Source organism: Solanum pennellii, chromosome 12 (genome assembly GCF_001406875.1).
Source record: "Solanum pennellii chromosome 12, SPENNV200".
NCBI classification, from domain to species: Eukaryota; Viridiplantae; Streptophyta; class Magnoliopsida; order Solanales; family Solanaceae; genus Solanum; species Solanum pennellii.
Window position 1 is genome coordinate 58,373,313 of NC_028648.1, and position 19,465 is coordinate 58,392,777.

Here is a 19,465-nt window from a genome sequence, read left to right on the forward strand (position 1 = left end):
CCCCTGCTTCAAGGCTTGACGGAGTGTAGACTTGTGAAACTCAAAGACGAGGCTTGAAGTACTCATTCTTCCACCTTTGCAGCTTCAGATTTTCAGATTTGGTTTAAGAGAGAAGAAATGAAGGGCAGATTTGGTCCCACTGGGCGTGCCAGAATTTGTAGACAGTAAAATTCGCGTCGAGAAAACAATAATCAAGAACGGAAAATTATAGCAACAATCGATTTTATTATTTCAAATGCGAGTGTTACAATCTCTATGATTCCTCTGAATTCGCCTTTTCAAATATAAATTCAAGGGCTTTAAAGTTCGTTCTTGAATCTATGATGAACTTGAACTTGAACTTTATCTTGATCTTGACTTTTATTTGAATTCAAGGGCTTCGAGCTTGTTTTTGAATTCGATGGTCTTGATCTTGATCGTTCTTGAACTTGAATGTTTGAATTCTTAAACTTGTAACTTTGTAGAGAATTAAATAGCGTTTGTACCACGGATTTTCTCTAGCTTCTTGTTTAGAATTTTCTTGGTTCTCTTTTTCTGAATTATGAGACCCTATTTATAGTTTTATGATAGAGGAGTTGCGGTTGGAACAGGACTACCTTCGACCAATCAAATTTAAGTGAAATATCATGTGGGCTTTATGGAGCGGGCTTTAATTAAATTCATATTTATCTGAATTTAAATAATTAAATCAATTATATTAATCCATAATATTTATATGGACTAATATCTTCATTAATTAAATATGATCCGAACAACTTTATAAATTTATATTTATAAATTTTAAATCATATCTATAAAATCTGATCTTATAATCAAACATACAACACAATTATTTAAAATGCATATCAATTAACATATCAAATGTCATAATATTTATATTGCGGTATAGAAAATTCCAATAAGATAATGGACATATACATATCATATCTATCCCTAGTTCATTGCGCATTAGCAGCCTTGCTTCACATGTACTGAGATAAAAAAAATTATCGCTGTCTCATTTTTAAAATTTAAGCTATAATCTCTCTATATTAAAATGTTTACTCAATTTATATTTGTATCAACAAAAATGAGTAGAAAATCTGAATAAACACGTAGAAAAAAATTAAATTAACAATTTAAAGAAAAAATAACACCTAATAAATCATAATCAAGGATTTTGTAATCTTCAAGAAAAATTGAATCAAAGATAAAATGGAAAAAAATAATTGTATCTTAAACTTTTAAAATAGGGAAACTTACATAAATATACTATAATAAAAAAATATTTACCATTTATAGCAATAATACTTTTTTTTCACTTGACCACTGTTAATTCATTTATAATACAAGGTTAATACATATTACAAAAAACAATTTATTATTCACATATAATACAAGTTTTAATGATGGATAATACAGTTATCACACATTTTAATACACTTATAATTATTAAAGAAGGCATTACTTAAAGCTTTAGTAGTAGGTTCATTGTGTAAATAATTGTAACTAAGAGGGCTATTCATTAAAGAAGTTGTTAAAGTTAGTTAGAAGTTGGTTTATTATTTTTGTATATATGTTCAAGTTGTGTGTACAGAATGGGCATTAGAAAATATATACAGAAGAGAGGTTCACGTTTTTCTCTCATCTTCTTCCTCACTCTCTATCTCTTCTCTGTTTCTTCACTTCTACTTCTTCTCTACAAGAAGATTAACATGGTATCAGAGCCTACACAGTAGAGCTTCAAGATCTCAGCCAAAAACCATGGCAACTGTCGATAATGAGTTGCCTGAGAAGCTGAGCCATAATCATCCATTGTTCTTACATTCAATAGATAATTCAGGTGTATTACTTAGTTCAATTCAACTAACAGGAGCTGATAATTTTTCAGTATGGAGTCGAGCTATGAAAATTGCAATTATAGGTCGAAACAAACTTGGATTCATTGATGGATCATGCAGAAAAGAGTTATATGGTCCTAACTTGACAAATCTGTGGGAAAGATGCAATGCGATAGTACTTTCGTGGATTATGAACTGTGTTTCGAAGGAGTTACTTGCAGGCATTGTTTATTCTACTAATGCAGCAGCTGTGTGGAAGGACTTGTGTGAAAGATATGACAAGATTGATGGATCACGTATTTTTCAACTACACAAAGAGATTGCTACAGTTAGCCAAGGTACAAGCTCAATCTCAACCTATTTCTCTAAGCTACGTGAGTTGTGGGTAGAATATGATAGTTTGGCACCTGTTCCTAGTTGTGAGTGTGTGAATTCAAGGGAATTTGTAGTGTTCATGCATAATCAGAAGTTACTACAGTTTCTCATGGGATTAAATGACTCATATGAACAAGCTAGAAGCCAAATACTAATGATGGTACCTTTGCCTACTATAAACAAGGCATACTCACTGCTTATTGAAAGAGAAAGCCAACGTATCATGTCACAGACCTCTCACAGTTCAAATTCATCAGATCTAAATGCCCTGTTTACTGCTCAATCATCAGTTCCCAAACCAAGGTTTAATACAGGTTCAAGCTATGATCCAAATGCATTTTGTGATTATTGTAAAAGAACAGGACACATGCAAGCTGTGTGTTACAAACTTCATGGATATCCACCTGGTTATGAGAGAAAGAAGAGAGGTTCTACTGGTCCTACTTACAATCAAGGTAGAGGAAGATCAAGTAATGATAGGAGGTCATATCCATCTGCTAACAATGCAATTAGTGATACTGATCATGCTGAGTTTAATAGAGTTGAGAATCCAAGAAGTCAAGGTTATGGCAGAGATGATAGACAAGATTCTGGTGACTATCACAAAGGGTTGAATGCATTGCAGGAACAATATAATCAAATACTGCAGATACTTGGACAATCAAATAAGCAAAACACCACTGAAAGAGACTCAACTTCACATTCCAGTGCAAATCTAGCTCAAGAGAACTATCCTGCATCAGGTAATGTTACTGCTCTTTCAGCTAGTATAGCACATACAGGATGGATTATAGACTCTGGTGCAACAAATCACATGACTCCTCACTCACAATTATTGATTAATAAACATCCATTGCCTATTGATGCACCTAGAAGTGTACAACTACCAAATGGAGATAGTACAGTGATCACACATACAGGTTCTAGTAGTATGACCTCACAAGACATTATCAATAATGTGCTTCTTATCCCTGACTTTAAGTTCAGTCTGTTGTCAGTCTCAAAAATTACAAAGGATCTACAATGTGCAGTATGTTTCTATCCTGATTTTGTGACTATTCAGGATCTCTCCAGTGGGCAGGTGAAGGTGATTGGTAGAGAACAAGCTGGACTTTATCTCATTCCTCATCCTTCATCTTCTGCAGATAATACTCAAACATACTCTCATTTGGTTCATGATGGTTCTCCAAGCTCACAAACTGTGTCAAGCTCACAAACTGTCCTATGGCACCAAAGACTTGGTCATACTTCATCTAATGTTTTAGCTAAAACTCTCAATTTTCCAGTTACAAAGTGTTCAAATGAGGTTCACAACTGTACAATATGTCCTCTAGCTAAACAACCAAGACTTCCTTTTCCAAATAGCTCTACTATATCTTCTAGTCCATTCCAGTTGATACATATAGATGTTTGGGGTCCATTTCATACTCCTACATATGATGGTAATAGATTCTTTGTCACTATAGTGGATGATTGTACTAGAATGTTGTGGCTGTTTCTAATAAAGTTGAAGAGTGATGTTTGTGTTGTATTGAAGAACTTCTTTACTCTAGTCAAAACTCAGTTCAACTTATTAGTTAAAAGCATTCGTACTGATAATGGTTCTGAGTTTGTTAACACTGAGTGTACACATTTGTATACAAGCTTGGGTATTGTTCATCAAAGAACCTGCATACACACTCCTCAACAGAATGGTATAGCTGAAAGAAAACACAGACATATACTTGAGGTTGCAAGAGCTATCAAATTCCAAGGTCACATTCCTATTAGATTTTGGGGACACTGCATTCTTAATGCTGTATATATTATAAACAGATTGCCTACAACTGTTTTGCATGGTCAATCTCCATATGAAGTGTTTCACAAGTGCAAACCTTCCTTACAGCATATGAGGGTGATAGGCTGTCTTTGTTTTGCTAAGAATATGCACATTAAGGACAAATTTCATCCTAGGAGTGTCATTGCTGTACACATGGGATATAGCACACATACAAAGGGATATATGTTGTACAATATCAAGGACAAAACATTCTTCATCAGCAGAGATGTACTATTTAGAGAAACTATATTTCCATTTGCTTCTCCTTCATCTACTGCATGGCAAATGTTTCCTAAGGTTGATGAATCTTCAGAGGTTGCACCTTTGTTCCAGCCTAATCCAACCACAGCTGTACATACAGATGTAGCTCCAGCACAAGCTACTCCTTCTGTAAGAAGATCACAAAGAAGTACAAAAGCTCCTATATGGCTACAGGATTATGTGGCATCTGCTCAGCTTCAATCCAATAGACCTTTGTATTCCATTGATAAGTACATTGGCTATGACAACTTGTCTTCTTCTTATCAAGCCTTCCTTACTTCATTTGGTACTGTAGTTGAACCTACTTCTTTTGAGGAAGCCTGTAAGGATCCAAGGTGGGTTGAAGCAATGCAAGCTGAAATATCAGCTTTGGAGTCTAATCAAACATGGCAGGTGGTTCCTTTACCTCACAACAAGAAGGCTATTGGGTGCAAATGGATTTTTAAAATCAAGTATCATGCCTCAGGTGAGATTGACAGGTTTAAGGCACGTCTAGTGGCAAAAGGATTTAATCAAAGAGAGGGGCTGGATTATCAGGAGACCTTTTCTCCAGTGGTGAAAATGGTGACTGTTAGAAGTGTGCTGTCCTTAGCTGCTAAAGAACATTGGCATGTTCATCAGATGGATGTGTCTAATGCATTTCTTCAGGGAGATTTACATGATGAGGTTTATATGGTTCTTCCTTTTGGTTTTAAGCTTCCAAAGGGCTTTAGTGTGCAGGGGGAGAAACCAGTGTGTAGGCTCACTAAATCCCTTTATGGATTGAAACAAGCACCTAGGCAATGGAATGCAAAACTCACTGAAGTTCTTGTCAAATTGGGATTTGTACAAAGTCATCTTGATTACTCACTATTCATCAAGAAAACTAGTACATCTCTGGTTATACTTTTAGTATATGTAGATGACTTGATGATCACTGGAAGTGATATCAATCTCATTCAAGAAACCAAAAGCACCCTACAAGAAAACTTCAAAATGAAAGATCTAGGGAATCTCAGGTATTTCCTTGGAATTGAATTTGCAAGATCACAAGAGGGAATTGTAATGCATCAAAGGAAATATTCACTGGAGATCATTTCTGAGGCAGGTCTCAGTGCTGCAAAACCTGCTGCTACTCCACTAGATCCCTATGTACAATTAACTACTAAAGAGTATGATGAGATAAATGGAATAAACAAAGATGATATGTTGTTGACAGAGCCATCAGTGTACAGAAGATTAGTTGGAAAACTAATATATCTAAATGTCACTAGACCAGACATTGCATTTGCTACACAGACACTAAGTCAGTTTCTACATCAGCCTAAACAATCTCATCTAAATGCTGCTCTCAAAGTGGTGAGATATATCAAAAAGGAAGCTGGACTGGGAGTTCTATTATCAAGTGCAAAGAGTAAAGAACTTCAAGTTTACTGTGATTCAGACTGGGGTAGCTGTTTACATACAAGGAGATCAGTTACAGGTTTCATGGTTAAGTTGGGAGGTTCACTAATATCATGGAAGTCTAAGAAACAAGCAACCATCTCTCGAAGCTCAACTGAAGCTGAGTACAGGAGTATGGCAAGTGCAGTGGCTGAAGTTGTGTGGTTAGTGAAGCTGTTCAAGGAGCTTGGAGTGGAAGTACAAACTCCAGTAACTATATATAGTGACAGCAAGTCAGCTATCCAAATAGCTGCTAATCCTGTGCTGCATGAAAGGACAAAGCATATAGAATTGGATTGCCATTTTATAAGAGAAAAGATACAGAATGGTTTAGTGCAAACTCAATACTTGAGCACCAAAGAACAAGAAGCAGACATGTTAACAAAAGGCTTGGGAAGAACTCAACATGAACATCTACTATCCAAGTTTGGTGTATTGAATCTATTCATACCTACAAACTTGAGGGGGAGTATTAAAGAAGGCATTACTTAAAGCTTTAGTAGTAGGTTCATTGTGTAAATAATTGTAACTAAGAGGGCTATTCATTAAAGAAGTTGTTAAAGTTAGTTAGAAGTTGTTAAAGTTAGTTAGAAGTTGGTTTATTATTTTTGTATATATGTTCAAGTTGTGTGTACAGAATGGGCATTAGAAAATATATACAGAAGAGAGGTTCACGTTTTTCTCTCATCTTCTTCCTCACTCTCTATCTCTTCTCTGTTTCTTCACTTCTACTTCTTCTCTACAAGAAGATTAACAATAATACAATGTGACAATTTTTTACCAAACAAACATAATATATTTCAAAAACAATTATAATTCAAATATATTGCATACATAATTCACTTTTAATACATATTACAGATTTATTACAATATTGCTATAAATGGTAATAAACAAAAAGTATCGCTAAAATCAGTAATTATTTTTCAAAATGTATTAATTTATGTAATTTTTCCTATAAAATACTCCCAATTCAATTTAACTTGTCTTATTTTGATTTGACACATTTATTAAGAAAATAATTATTAATATTGGTATTTTCTAAATTATGTCTTGAAAATGATTTGGAACATAAGTATTTACTGTTGAATATGGAAAAAAAATTGTAACACTTGATATGTCAAAAGTAACAAGTAAAAATAAAAGTTTATTTAAAAAATAAGTGACAAATAAAAATGAAAACATATTTTAAGAATAAATGAGATGTAAAAGTGAATAAATAGAGTAATAAATTAATATAACTATTTTTAGAGAAAACACATACTTCCACCGTTCATTTTTATATATCATCACTATTATACATAGTTGATCTATAATACTTGTTATTTCATAAAATCAATGCATAAAATTATAATATTCTTTCTATTTTATGCTTATGAGTTATTAGCCGTAAAAACATACATTTTATCAATATAAAAAAACTAAGTGATAATTATTTATTTTCTTAATATACGATAAAATTAAAAATGATGACACGTAAATAGAAACGGAAATGCTAACATGCATATTGAAATTTGGTCCATTGAAGGTGGATTCTTGAAACAGTATTTATGATTACAACTGTTTTTTCTGTTCGCCGCATATAGAAAGGAACAACATGTCATTGCCCTCATTATTTATGAATCTTTTTTTAATTATTATTTATGAATCTTTATTCTCTAAAATTGACACGTTTTAAAGTACATTATGCTACCTTTGATATACTATATATAGGAAAATATCTTTTCAAAAAAGGGTTAATAAATTGATTGGCTTCTTATATTTATCAGTAAATTTTATATAAAAAATTTAAAGGACATTTAAATATATCACAAAATATTTTTGTTAGATATTTTTAATACAATTTTTAGAGAAATTTTTTTATAGATTTTCAAGTGTTCATCCGTATATAAGTAAATTATTTAAAATGTGTTTTTTATACATGCTAGCCTTAATAAGTCGTAAAAATGTCAATAACTATATTCTAATTGAGGCTAATGTGTATATGGAGATGACATATTTTATATAAATAAGAGATAATTTAATTACATAAGTAACGCTTGATAACAAACATATTTTTTTTCAAAATAAATTGGAAGTGTATAATAAAAATATGATATCGTATGTTTAGGTAACTCAGTTCAAATAAGTTCTATAATTAAAATGTCTAAATTAAATTTATGGACAAGTTTAAGTTTAGCCAAATAAAGAAATATAGGAAAATATCATGAGAAAGATATATTCTTTTGTAAATGAAATAGTAGGGGCTTCTAGTTTAGTTTTAAAGGGAGAATCATGCATCTGAATTATATTACGCCAAGTGAAAACTTTTGACCTCCATTTATTCTCCACTTCAATATCATCAAAAGATACCTCTAATTAAAATGTTAATTAGCCACTATACAAATAAATTTAATCAATCATGATAATTGATAAGTTATTATTTTAATTTTCAGGTTATAGTTTTTTATTTAAAATTATTCATGCTACCACAATAATATACTCGCGTAATTTTATAAATGGGATATGGTCGTAATAGATTGACTTTCATGCTAGTTTCTTTTCCAACCTGAAAGTTTTATTTTAGGGAAGGATACATGTTGTGATAATCTATTAAATTAAGAATATCGTGCATGTTAAGAATTAGATAATACTTGCTTCGTTCCTTTTTAATTGTCATGTTGTATTTTTAAAAAGTCAATTTATTTAATTTTCAAAATTAAATTAGATTATTAATTTGATATTTTAAATAAAAATTTAAACATTTAAAAATTATATAAAAAAAAAACTACTACAAATTAGTTCTTTTGCATATGAATATGATGAAAAATATATTATAAAATATTAACTAAAATTTTATTATTTGACTCTAAAAAAGAAAACTATAATAACTAAAAAAGAACGGAGAGGATTCTCCTTAAATAAGAATGATAAAGGACTTGAATTGGTATATATGCTGAGTAAAGGTGTTAAAGTAGAATATGCATGTGTTTCTAGTAGTTTCAAAAGTTTTCACTTTAATACATGAGAAAATATTTTATAATATCAAAAGGGGAAAATGTGATGTTATATGGCACTTTAAATTAATAAAGAGAATAAGAAGTAGTACTATTAAATCGTAATTTGAGGTTCGATATTGATATTGAATGTGATTGAGTGATTATTATGTAAATCGTAATAAATGAGACCTTATTACCATGACAAATTAAATTGGAAATCTTGATTGTAACGATCCAATCTCCTATTTTGAGTACATCTTGAAGCAAACATAATATCTACTCCACATATTCTTAATTATTTTTTAGTTGTCTCTAATTGTTTGTTTATTTTGACAAATTAAGAAAGAGTAATTTTTTTTATTTATTACTTTCTCTGTCTCTATTTACTTGTTCATATTTTCTTTTATATTTGTCCCTATTTACTTGTCTATTTTAACAAATCAAGAAAGGATAATAATTTTTTTCCTAATATGCCCTTATTTAATTCTAGAAAAATTCTAGTACTACTAAGTTGTAAAATATGCTTTTTGGAACCAGAAAATACATTTATTATACTTGGAGAGTTGTATAATTTTTTAAATTAAGTGTAAAATTATAGCTAACCTATGATAATAATTGGTGTCTTAATATGTGTGTCACTTCTAAAGTGGACAACTAAATAGGAACAGAGGGAGTATATTCTTAATTAAATACTTTGAAAAATGTAAAAACTTCTTTAATATCGATCTTTAGTATTTAATTCATCCACTTTATAATGAATAGGGTAAAATGGTAAACTCATCATATCAATAACTATTTTCTTGATAGATATACTATTTCAAAATTGAACAAGCAACTAGGGACAAAAGGAATTTTTTTTTTTGCGTCAACATATATGTATCTAGACTATTTATTATGTTCTTAAATACTTGTTGAAGCAAAGAAAAAAAAATTGGTCACCACCTTAATTTTTTGTTGTGGGTGAGAAAGAGTCTTTTCAATTTATTCATCATCGAGGACATTTCCTTTAAATGCATAAGGTGACTACTTACTCTTTGATCATTGATTCATAAATATAAAATTGACGAAAGAATCTTTTCAAAATTTATTCTTCGTTCGCCATTAAATCCGAAAAACTATTTTCATGTTTGGAAGAGTATCTTTTTTTTTTGGATTTTGATTTACATGTCTTTCGAAGGGGATCAAATATAGTATATGAACACTTACTTTTACATGACACTTGCAAAATTAAACTAAATAAAAGGAAGCAATCAAATTTGGAAAAAATAAAAAGGAGTTTCACCAAATTGAAAGTTGCATGGAATCTACCAAGATTAGCATAATTTGGACGGTTGCAATTAGGTGCTCGATTTGCCTTTTCTATTCCATTTTCATTGGTGGTGAAAATCAAATTCCATTGCCAAATTCCAAAATTTTGTAATTAGTTTTCTCTTCATTCATAGTTAACTTTGATCAACATATTTCACAATAATATTTGACTCTTTATAATAGTTTTATTTGGTTTGATATAGAAAATGAAGTAAATTATAATCTATTATGACAACTTAGAATTGTATTGATTGTGTTCGAATAAATTGTTACATTGATTTCTAAGCGTATAGTTGGATTCTTGCTTGATTAATGTATAGTTCATACAAACATGTTTTGCATTATATTAACTGCCATCTTAATACTGCTCCTTCCGCGCAATTTTACTTGTCATATTTTATACTTGATATATTCATTAAGAAAACAATAATTGACGTATCTACTTACCTTTTAACTATTTCTATTAATTGATATTTAGTATTGGGCCATTTGAAAAGTTTTTTTTTGGATAGAAAATAAAATAGTAGTTGTTTACTTTATTTTATGTGGAGCCCGTTATAATAATTGAGAAATGAAAGATCGTTTAGTTAATTGTAGCATCTTTTCTTATGTGATTATCTATCTTTCTGACTTATTTATATCTCATTAACCCACATTACTGTTTTTACATTTATTTTTTTTACTCTCTTTTCTATTTTTATTCTCTCATTATTAAATATTCTAAAGTCCACCAAAAGAACAAAACTTTTGCGTTATACAAATCTATTGTTGTGTGTTTACGAAAGATTAATCTTTTTTGTATATTTTTTAAATTTCAAGCACCACAACAAATCAATATTATTTTAATATCATTATATTAACTTATCAAATTCAATGTAACTATATCAATGTCATTATATAAACTTTTTTAAAAAATAACTTTTATAGTATATTTTTTCTCTTGAATTTATTTTTTGCTTACATTATTCATAAGGTGTGTATGTATCCTACCTTCTCAGTCCTTTAATTAAAAAAATCCTACCTTCTCGAAATTTCAGTTGTAGAGGATTACATTAAGTAAGTTATAATTATTCAATTTACATATGACAACAACTAAAAAAATAGTACATATTTATGAAATTTAAATTTAAGCCTCAAACTTATTGAAACGGTCCTGATTTTCGCTATTTTCTTTGAATTTTCAAAGAAAGAAAAAGTGAAATAACAATTTCAAAAGTTGTATGACCATCCAGGCTTCTGTACTCGAGTTTAGCTATCATGATCAAGTTCAATTAATCCTTGTTTTTTGCCTATTTTTTTTTTAATTAAAGAGATTTTCTGAGATTCCTCATAATGAATGTGGTGCTCTAGTTCAATAATTTCTCTTTTAATATACATGTGTTAAACATATTGATTATTAATGGCATGTGTTATTTGGTCAATTTGATTCGACAAAAAGAGAACATAAAAAATGAAATATAAATATAATAATTACACTTAATGTAAATTCAACTATTCAAATAATTGATCATATGAAAAGATCAGCTAAACAATCTAAAGGTTTATTTGTATGTGGTTGGTGCCACGCTGACTTGGACTACATATATAGATTGTTATTGGGAGTGTCATTATTTATAGTGCGATTCTTTTTTCGACTGATTTTTGAAGTTTATTTCTTTTTTAATTTTAGTTGGTAGTTAGATTGCGAAATTTAGCACATGACACATTAGGAATCTTCAAAGAAATAAAAAAATGTATGATAGTATAATTATTCTTATTTGTGATTATAAGAGTTCTCTCCTACATATACGAGTTAGAGCCAGACCCAAAAAATTTTATTTATATTTTAATGGGCAACTTCACATATAGCAAATAAAAAATTCATATTTGTATTCTATTGCAAAGTTTGCATAATTGCGCTCCATAGCAAACATAGAAACTATATAATTCGCTATACATATACAGTTGAAGCAAATTGTATAAAACGATGTGTATAAAACAAGAAAGAGAAAGACACTTGAGCAGAGAACTGTATAAAAACGATAAAACAAATTGTACTATTATAAGTGTATCGAACGATTATATACAATTTGAATTTGTATAAATGAGAAAGGGAGAAAGACAAAAGAGACTTGACAAGGATTATACAATTGAATTGAATTGTATAAAACGAGAAAGAGAGAAATTAGATACAAGTTGAAAATTGTATAAAACGAGAAAGAGAGAGACAAAAGAAACTGGGGGCAGGGGAGTATTTTTATTGTATAATTATAAGTGTATAGGACGAAAATATATGTACTTGCATGTGTCTATACAATTTTCTCACGCTTTATACAAACAGAAACGCAATTTATACATTTCGCTTCTGTTTGTATAAGTGAGAAAGGCGAGGGTGGCGAGCGAGATTTGGGAGAGTGGCGAGCGAGATCTGAAAGAGAGAAGAGAGGGGAACAAAAATATATGTATTTATACAATTTTCTCCGCTTTATACAATTAGAAACAATTTTTATACACTTGTGTTTGTATAAAAGTGAGGAAGCGAGCGAGAGATTGGAGGAGAGTGGCGAGCGAGATATTTGGGAGGCACCTGACAATTTTTTGCAAACGTTTGCTATGGACCACAATTAAATCAAACCTTAGCTACTCTATTTATTTTAGGTTATTAGTTTGCTATTATATACAATTTTTAAGTATGTCTGAATACAAAAAAAAATTGTATTAAAATAAACTCGTGATCAAACATGGCAAACTTCAATTTTACAATAGCACTAATTTTGAACATGTTTTAAAGTTGGTGGAATAGAAATTTGAACATTACTATTAATTAATCCATACCCGTTAATTAATTAGTCAAACAAATATGTCTTGGTGCACTTTTCACTATAAATAGAATATTCTCTTTATATTCTCACTCAACTAATATATAGTACTCCCCACTAACCTATTTTTAGAGGAAACTTTTTTAGTGTATTCTAAAATGGATGATTATCTTTTTATTTGAAAATTATTTACAATTAACATATTTTTTACTCCTAATAATTTATTTGGATTTAAATGATATAAAAGTTCATCTTTCCTAAGAGGTAGAAAAAAAAAGTATGGAATTCTCACGATGTCATTAATTCAACCATTTTTCCACATTGTGAATTTTGAATTATTTAAAACGATCGTTTGATTGGTGAAATGTGATAAATAAGAATATCATATGGATCAAAATATTTTATGAGATTAAACAATCCGATTATTTTAATACAAATAGTGAAATAAATTAATAACTTTGAGACTAATATCCATAGCCAAATAATCTCACATTTTATCGCAGAATTATTATCCTTATTCCACCGATCAAACACTTATACCATATTTTTTGGAACTTAGGCTTGAATATAAGTGTTTGACTTATAATATGGCTTATATTCAGTGCTTTATCAATATCTATGATTTAAAATTCTTCACACAATTAATAGTGTTTTAAAAAAATATTGAGGGAAAACATTACGCATATTAAGAAAAAAAAACATTTTTTTAAATAATGATTATATATATATATATAATAGAAAAGTTAGCACTAGACATACTAAAATATTTATTGGTCATGCCCTGGACACCAAATAAATATTCCATCATAATTAATTCTTAACATAAATGTCAATTCCATCATCGATCTTTTTATATATAATTCTTATCCCACCACTTAAACAATTATTATTTTTGCGTTTGTTTTATGGGATAAGGGTTATATTTTTAAGATAATATATTCAGAAATTTAAAAAGTTTATATTATTTTTTTAATTTTAAAATTAATTAATTTTTTTTAATTAAAAATATTAAAATTAAAAGGGTAAAAAATTTTAAAAAAAATAAAATAAACATAATATGAAATATGTTATCTTACCATTCTGACCAAAAGGATTTTCCCTAGAATTATTGTCCCAATAGAATTCATATATTTGAAATCATAATATTTTTTTTGAGCATCAAATTTAGGTTTCTTTTGTAGCATCAGAAAACAAAAACCAAAAAAATCTTGTCCTCTGAATGTTGTTACAGCACAACCCTTATTGTTGTCAGGCTAGCCATGTGTGTTTTCTCCAAAAGAAAAAAAAATACTTCACATCATTTAGGGTTCTTTTGATACATGGGAGAGGGGACAGTAATCTCGAAATAAAGTATAAAATTATTTTATTCTATGTTTGATTAAAAGTATCAGTTAATTTTGAAATTATTTATTTACAAGGATTTTTTTTTAGAACCTCAGGATAATTCATTCGCAGTCCTACAATTTCTGTCACAGTCTCTACCTTTCGAATGAACACTATGTGGGGTAAACCCCTCATTTGAGGCTCAATTCAGAAAGCGTTGAGGGGTATCAATATTTCATAAGAGACCCCTTAAAAAATATTCAACATTAATTTTATTTTCTTTTTTCAAGCTATCAATATGAAACTTTGTTCAAACGTCCCATATACTTTTTTTTCTTTTTGTAACATTAGAAAACAAAAACCAAAATAATCTTGTCCTCTGAAAGTTGCCACCACCTTTCTTATTTTTATTTTCTTTGGGGATTGTGATAGTTAATGTTGTCCCTATAAAAGGATGGTAAGTGTCCTTCTCCATTTACCAACAAACAACTACCTCTCTCCCACTCTTCCAACTTAGTCTTAAAAACCTTCTCTTCGCTTCCTATTCATTTGTGAGTCTGAACTCGATATCTGAACTTGGTTGATTAATATCGTATCGAAAACCTCTTATTATAATATGGTACTAAGTTCAAATAGAGTGGAAGATCTGTCAACACATGCATGCAATGAAGAGGGTTTTGAATTACCAATATCAAATCATCATGATGTAGTACCACTTGAAGTGCATAGAGTTTGTTTGCCACCACACAAAACAACACTTGAAAAACTAAGACATAGGTTGTTAGAAGTGTTTTTCCCAGATGATCCACTTCATAAGTTCAAGAATCAAACATGTTTGATGAAATTGTATTTGGGATTACAATTTTTTTTTCCTGTTTTTGAGTGGGGCCCTCAGTATAATCTCAAGTTATTAAGGCCTGATATCATATCTGGACTTACCATTGCTAGTCTTGCTATACCACAAGGAATTAGCTATGCTAAACTTGCTAATTTGCCACCTATTGTTGGATTATGTAAGTTCCCTACAATTCTTTTTAATTTTGTTTAGCATTTAATTTATAGAATTTGTATGATTATAGAATTTAGTGTAACATTTTCTAACCATGATAATGGGATTTTAGTTGTATTGGTATTAAATTAGACAAAATATAACTACATTTGATATCAACTTTTAATTAGTTTCACTACTAAAACAAAAGCTTTTTTTTATCACAAATTATTAAGAAATTTATGCTATTAAAACATAATTTTTCCACTTATTTCTTACAGCAAAAAAGATGGTGGGAACAAATTCTCACAGATATAGTGAAGATACTTTCACATATTTTCGTATGAAAATATATTTTTTTCACTGATCAAAATATCTAGTAAAAAACCTCTAAATATTTTCCTGTGGAAAAATTGTGATTTTTAGTAGTGTTTGGGAGATTGGTGAAATTAGCCTTTATAAACTTTTTTTAAAAAAAATTGCCTTTAGATCTTTTATAAAAAGAATATAAACTAAAAACAAATTTATAAAAGAAATGAGCTTTGTTAGATATATGAAATATTTTAAAAGTGGATTCTACACTTGTTCTATTAATTGAAGGCAGAGACATGCAAGATATTAATATCAATCGATACGAAACATTATTGCACTTATAGTTTTGACAGACCATCACTATATATATATATATAATTCATAAAAATTCTGGGTCCGTCACTGTAATAATAATACTATGTTCAATCTAACATAATAATACTATGTTCAATCTAATAATGCAGATTCAAGCTTTGTGCCACCATTGATTTATTCAGTTTTGGGAAGTTCAAGACACTTAGCAGTTGGTCCAGTTTCAATTGCATCACTTGTTATGGGCACAATGCTAAGTGAAGTTGTTTCTTACACTGAACAACCAATTCTTTACCTACAATTGGCTTTTACAGCTACACTTTTTGCTGGAGTCTTTCAGGCTTCACTCGGATTTTTCAGGTAATTGTTAGTGTATATAATTTAAATCCTTTTCGTCCACTTGAAAACACAATTTTCTTTTTGTTAATTTGGACCTTTTATTGGCTTAAAAAAAAGGGAGAATAATTCTAATGACCAAGTGGAAACAAGTTTTAGAAAGAAGAATCATTTAGAGATATTGCACTAATAAAAGCAACAAAAAAGAAAAGGAGTGGAATTTTGTGCACTATGAAATAACAAAGATTCCGAGTTTTAAGAACAATAACATATCCAGTGTAATCTCACAAGTGGATCTGAGAAGGATAAGATGTACGCAGACTTTACATCTACCTTTGTAGGGCTATAGACGAGTTAATGAGTTAATCTCCGTCTTTAGCCATATAGATATGGTGATATTGAGTTGAATTGTCTTAATTATAAACAAGTTGTGAGTCGGCTTTATGAATCCTTGATATATCATTTTCACTGTATGCAAGTCCATTTCATTCTAGCTTAAGTATACTAATAAGGAATCTGTGAAAAATGAATGTTAGAACTTTGTGTTTACGAATTATGTTAGAACTCAGTTAGTTTAAACGTTTGTAGGTTGGGATTTATCATCGATTTTCTATCTAAGGCAACGTTAGTCGGGTTCATGGCTGGTGCAGCAGTCATAGTTTCATTGCAACAACTGAAAGGGTTGCTAGGAATGGTCCATTTCACAAGCAAGATGCAAATAGTTCCTGTATTGTCTTCTGCTTTCCAGCACAAAGACGAAGTAAGAAGAAGCATCTATATATCTGAGTTTATAAGATTGTCGAAAAAAGCAACAATCTTTGTCTGGTCAATAAGTTGAAATTTTAATCTTCTATATCTCTATGCAGTGGTCTTGGCAAACCATAGTTATGGGCATTTGTTTCCTCGCATTCCTGCTAACAACAAGGCAAATCGTATGTATCTGTTTGGTTTATGTACAGAAAAAGAGAACATACCGACATTCTGAATTTTGACGTTGTTGAATCTTCTTTTGTGATATCAGAGCACCAGGAATCCGAAATTTTTCTGGCTTTCAGCAGCATCTCCATTGGCCTCAGTTGTTCTATCAACTCTTGTAGTTGCCTGCCTTAAGTCGAAAGCTCATGGGATTCAAACTGTAAGTAAAATGCATCAACTTAACGTTCATACATAAGTTTTAAGCAGAATAAAACTGGAAATAACTTTGAGTTATTGCAGATCGGACATCTGCCAAAGGGTCTAAATCCACCCTCAATGAACATGTTATATCTGAGTGGTCCTTATCTGCCGCTTGCCATCAAAACTGGCATTGTATCTGGGATCTTAGCACTCACAGTAAGTTGTTTTATCTATTACAAGTGATTGGTCATAGGAATTGTGAAGATGTGGTTCGTGATCGACGTTTTCATGGACTTACAGGAGGGGATTGCAGTAGGAAGGACATTTGCTGCTTTGAAGAATTACCAAGTTGATGGAAACAAAGAAATGATGGCTATTGGACTAATGAACATGGCTGGATCCTGTTCTTCTTGCTATGTTACAACAGGTACCTACCTCATTCAGTGTCCGAGCCAGAAATTTAAACAAGGGCATTTAAAAAAAAAAAAACTTACGCCAAGGGATCTCTGCCTTTGGCGTTATTGGCCTGTGGTTTTAGCTATTTTATATGTATAAATACGATTTTCTCTCCTTTTTTACCAAGATAAGTTTTACTTCTACAGGATCCTTTTCTCGATCAGCAGTAAATTACAACGCTGGGGCACAAACGGTTGTTTCAAACATAATAATGGCAACAGCTGTGTTAATCACCCTGCTGTTTCTAATGCCACTGTTCTATTACACTCCCATTGTCATCCTGGCAGCAATCATCATAACAGCAGTGATTGGCCTAATCGATTATCAGGCTGCATTACAGTTATGGAAAGTTGACAAGCTCGATTTCTTAGCTTGCTTGTGTTCGTTTTTTGGTGTTCTTTTCATCTCAGTACCTCTCGGCCTAGCCATTGCAGTAAGCATCCCCTCGAAAGTTTCACATTTTAAGTCCATCTGATCTTACCTAACTAATATTTTCTGGTTTTTGGTCATGAAATTTTAGGTTGGAGTTTCGGTTTTTAAGATCTTGTTGCATGTTACAAGGCCAAATACTGGTGTGTTGGGCAATATTCCTGGAACTCAAGTATATCAAAACATGAACAGATATAGAACAGCTGTTAGAATTCCTTCTTTCCTGATCCTAGCTGTAGAAGCTCCTATCTACTTTGCAAATTCTACCTACTTACAAGAAAGGTTAGTTACTAACAAAGGCTGCACATTCTGTATTCATTTCACAGTTTCATTTACTTGGGATTCCATTTTGTTAACTACAGGATATTGAGATGGATACGCGAAGAGGAAGAGAGGATAGAAATCAACCAAGAAACTGCAATCAAATGTGTAATTATCGACATGACAGGTCAGTTAAAGAGAAAAACAGAAGAGAAATTTGCTGATAGTCTGTATCTGTAACATGTTGAGTAACAAAACACCATCTTTGTTTACCAGCTGTGTCGTCCATAGACTCAAGTGGCATCGACACAATATGTGAACTAAGAAAGACGCTGGACAAACGATCTCTTAAGGTAATTACATCAGCCATATCAAAGATGCTCTTGTGGTTCCTCCCTTCATAAGTTAAAAATTTTCAACAAAATTTGTTTTCTGTTTTTGTGTGTTTGTTTTCAGCTTGTGCTGGCAAATCCAGGTGGGAATGTTATGGAAAAACTACATGAATCTAATGCTCTTGAGGGCTTTGGATTAAATGGAATATATCTAACAGTTTCTGAAGCTGTGGCTGATATCTCATCTTTGTGGAAGACTGAAACTGAATTGCCAATATAAGATATAGTTGAAATGGCATGTGATGATACTACTACAACTCAAGTTTTGGAAAGTTAATAATATCAGATCCTTGGTTGAAGTTTATTTATGTAAGAGTTTAGTTCAAATCTGAGTCAATGCATGAATTTCAATTCACTGTAGTCCTTGGGTATTACCCTACTTAACTATGTAACTAGCCAGTCTTTACTTACCTCAGTCCAAGCAACATTCAGAAGTCCCATGTCTTTCTTGGTTGAATCGACTCAATCAGCGATTCCCAACAAGTCTTTTCTGAAATTTTTGAAAATTGTAACGTTGGAGAGAAGTTCATCGACTAAACCTATAATGTGTTTCATCATCATGGTCAAGTGATTTCTTTGTTTTTCTCTCAATCTCGAACAATATAAACAAGTCTCAATCCCAAACAAGTTAGAATCAACTAAATGAATCCTCACTAACCATGTTTCCCATTCTATACCAAACTTATATGTGCTAGTAAACGTCAAATAATTGACGTTCCATTGTTATAAAACAGCACAAAATACTGTGTCATTATAACC

At 30.8% G+C, this 19,465-nt stretch overlaps 1 protein-coding gene across 1 annotated transcript; it reads left to right on the top strand.

The window, feature by feature from the left end:
- Nucleotides 1-14,558: 14,558 nt before the first annotated feature.
- On the top strand, nt 14,559-19,289 carry LOC107005693 (probable sulfate transporter 3.4). The gene is made up of 12 exons (XM_015204339.2): nt 14,559-15,117; nt 15,869-16,076; nt 16,641-16,812; nt 16,919-16,984; nt 17,074-17,187; nt 17,268-17,384; nt 17,469-17,595; nt 17,771-18,057; nt 18,145-18,335; nt 18,416-18,501; nt 18,591-18,667; nt 18,771-19,289. Exons 1-12 carry the CDS (start codon nt 14,721-14,723, stop codon nt 18,924-18,926), a joined length of 1,998 nt encoding a protein of 665 aa, XP_015059825.1. The 5' UTR covers nt 14,559-14,720; the 3' UTR covers nt 18,927-19,289.
- The last annotated feature ends 176 nt before the right edge of the window (nt 19,290-19,465 follow it).

Excerpts from the sequence above, each read along its gene's own strand:
- LOC107005693 (XM_015204339.2), top strand. The coding sequence starts at position 14,721 with ATGGTACTAAGTTCAAATAGAGTGGAAGATCTGTCAACACATGCATGC. Across the intron at positions 16,077-16,640 it reads GCTTCACTCGGATTTTTCAG|GTTGGGATTTATCATCGATT; the intron begins GTAATTGTTAGT and ends AAACGTTTGTAG. Across the intron at positions 18,058-18,144 it reads CTCTCGGCCTAGCCATTGCA|GTTGGAGTTTCGGTTTTTAA; the intron begins GTAAGCATCCCC and ends ATGAAATTTTAG.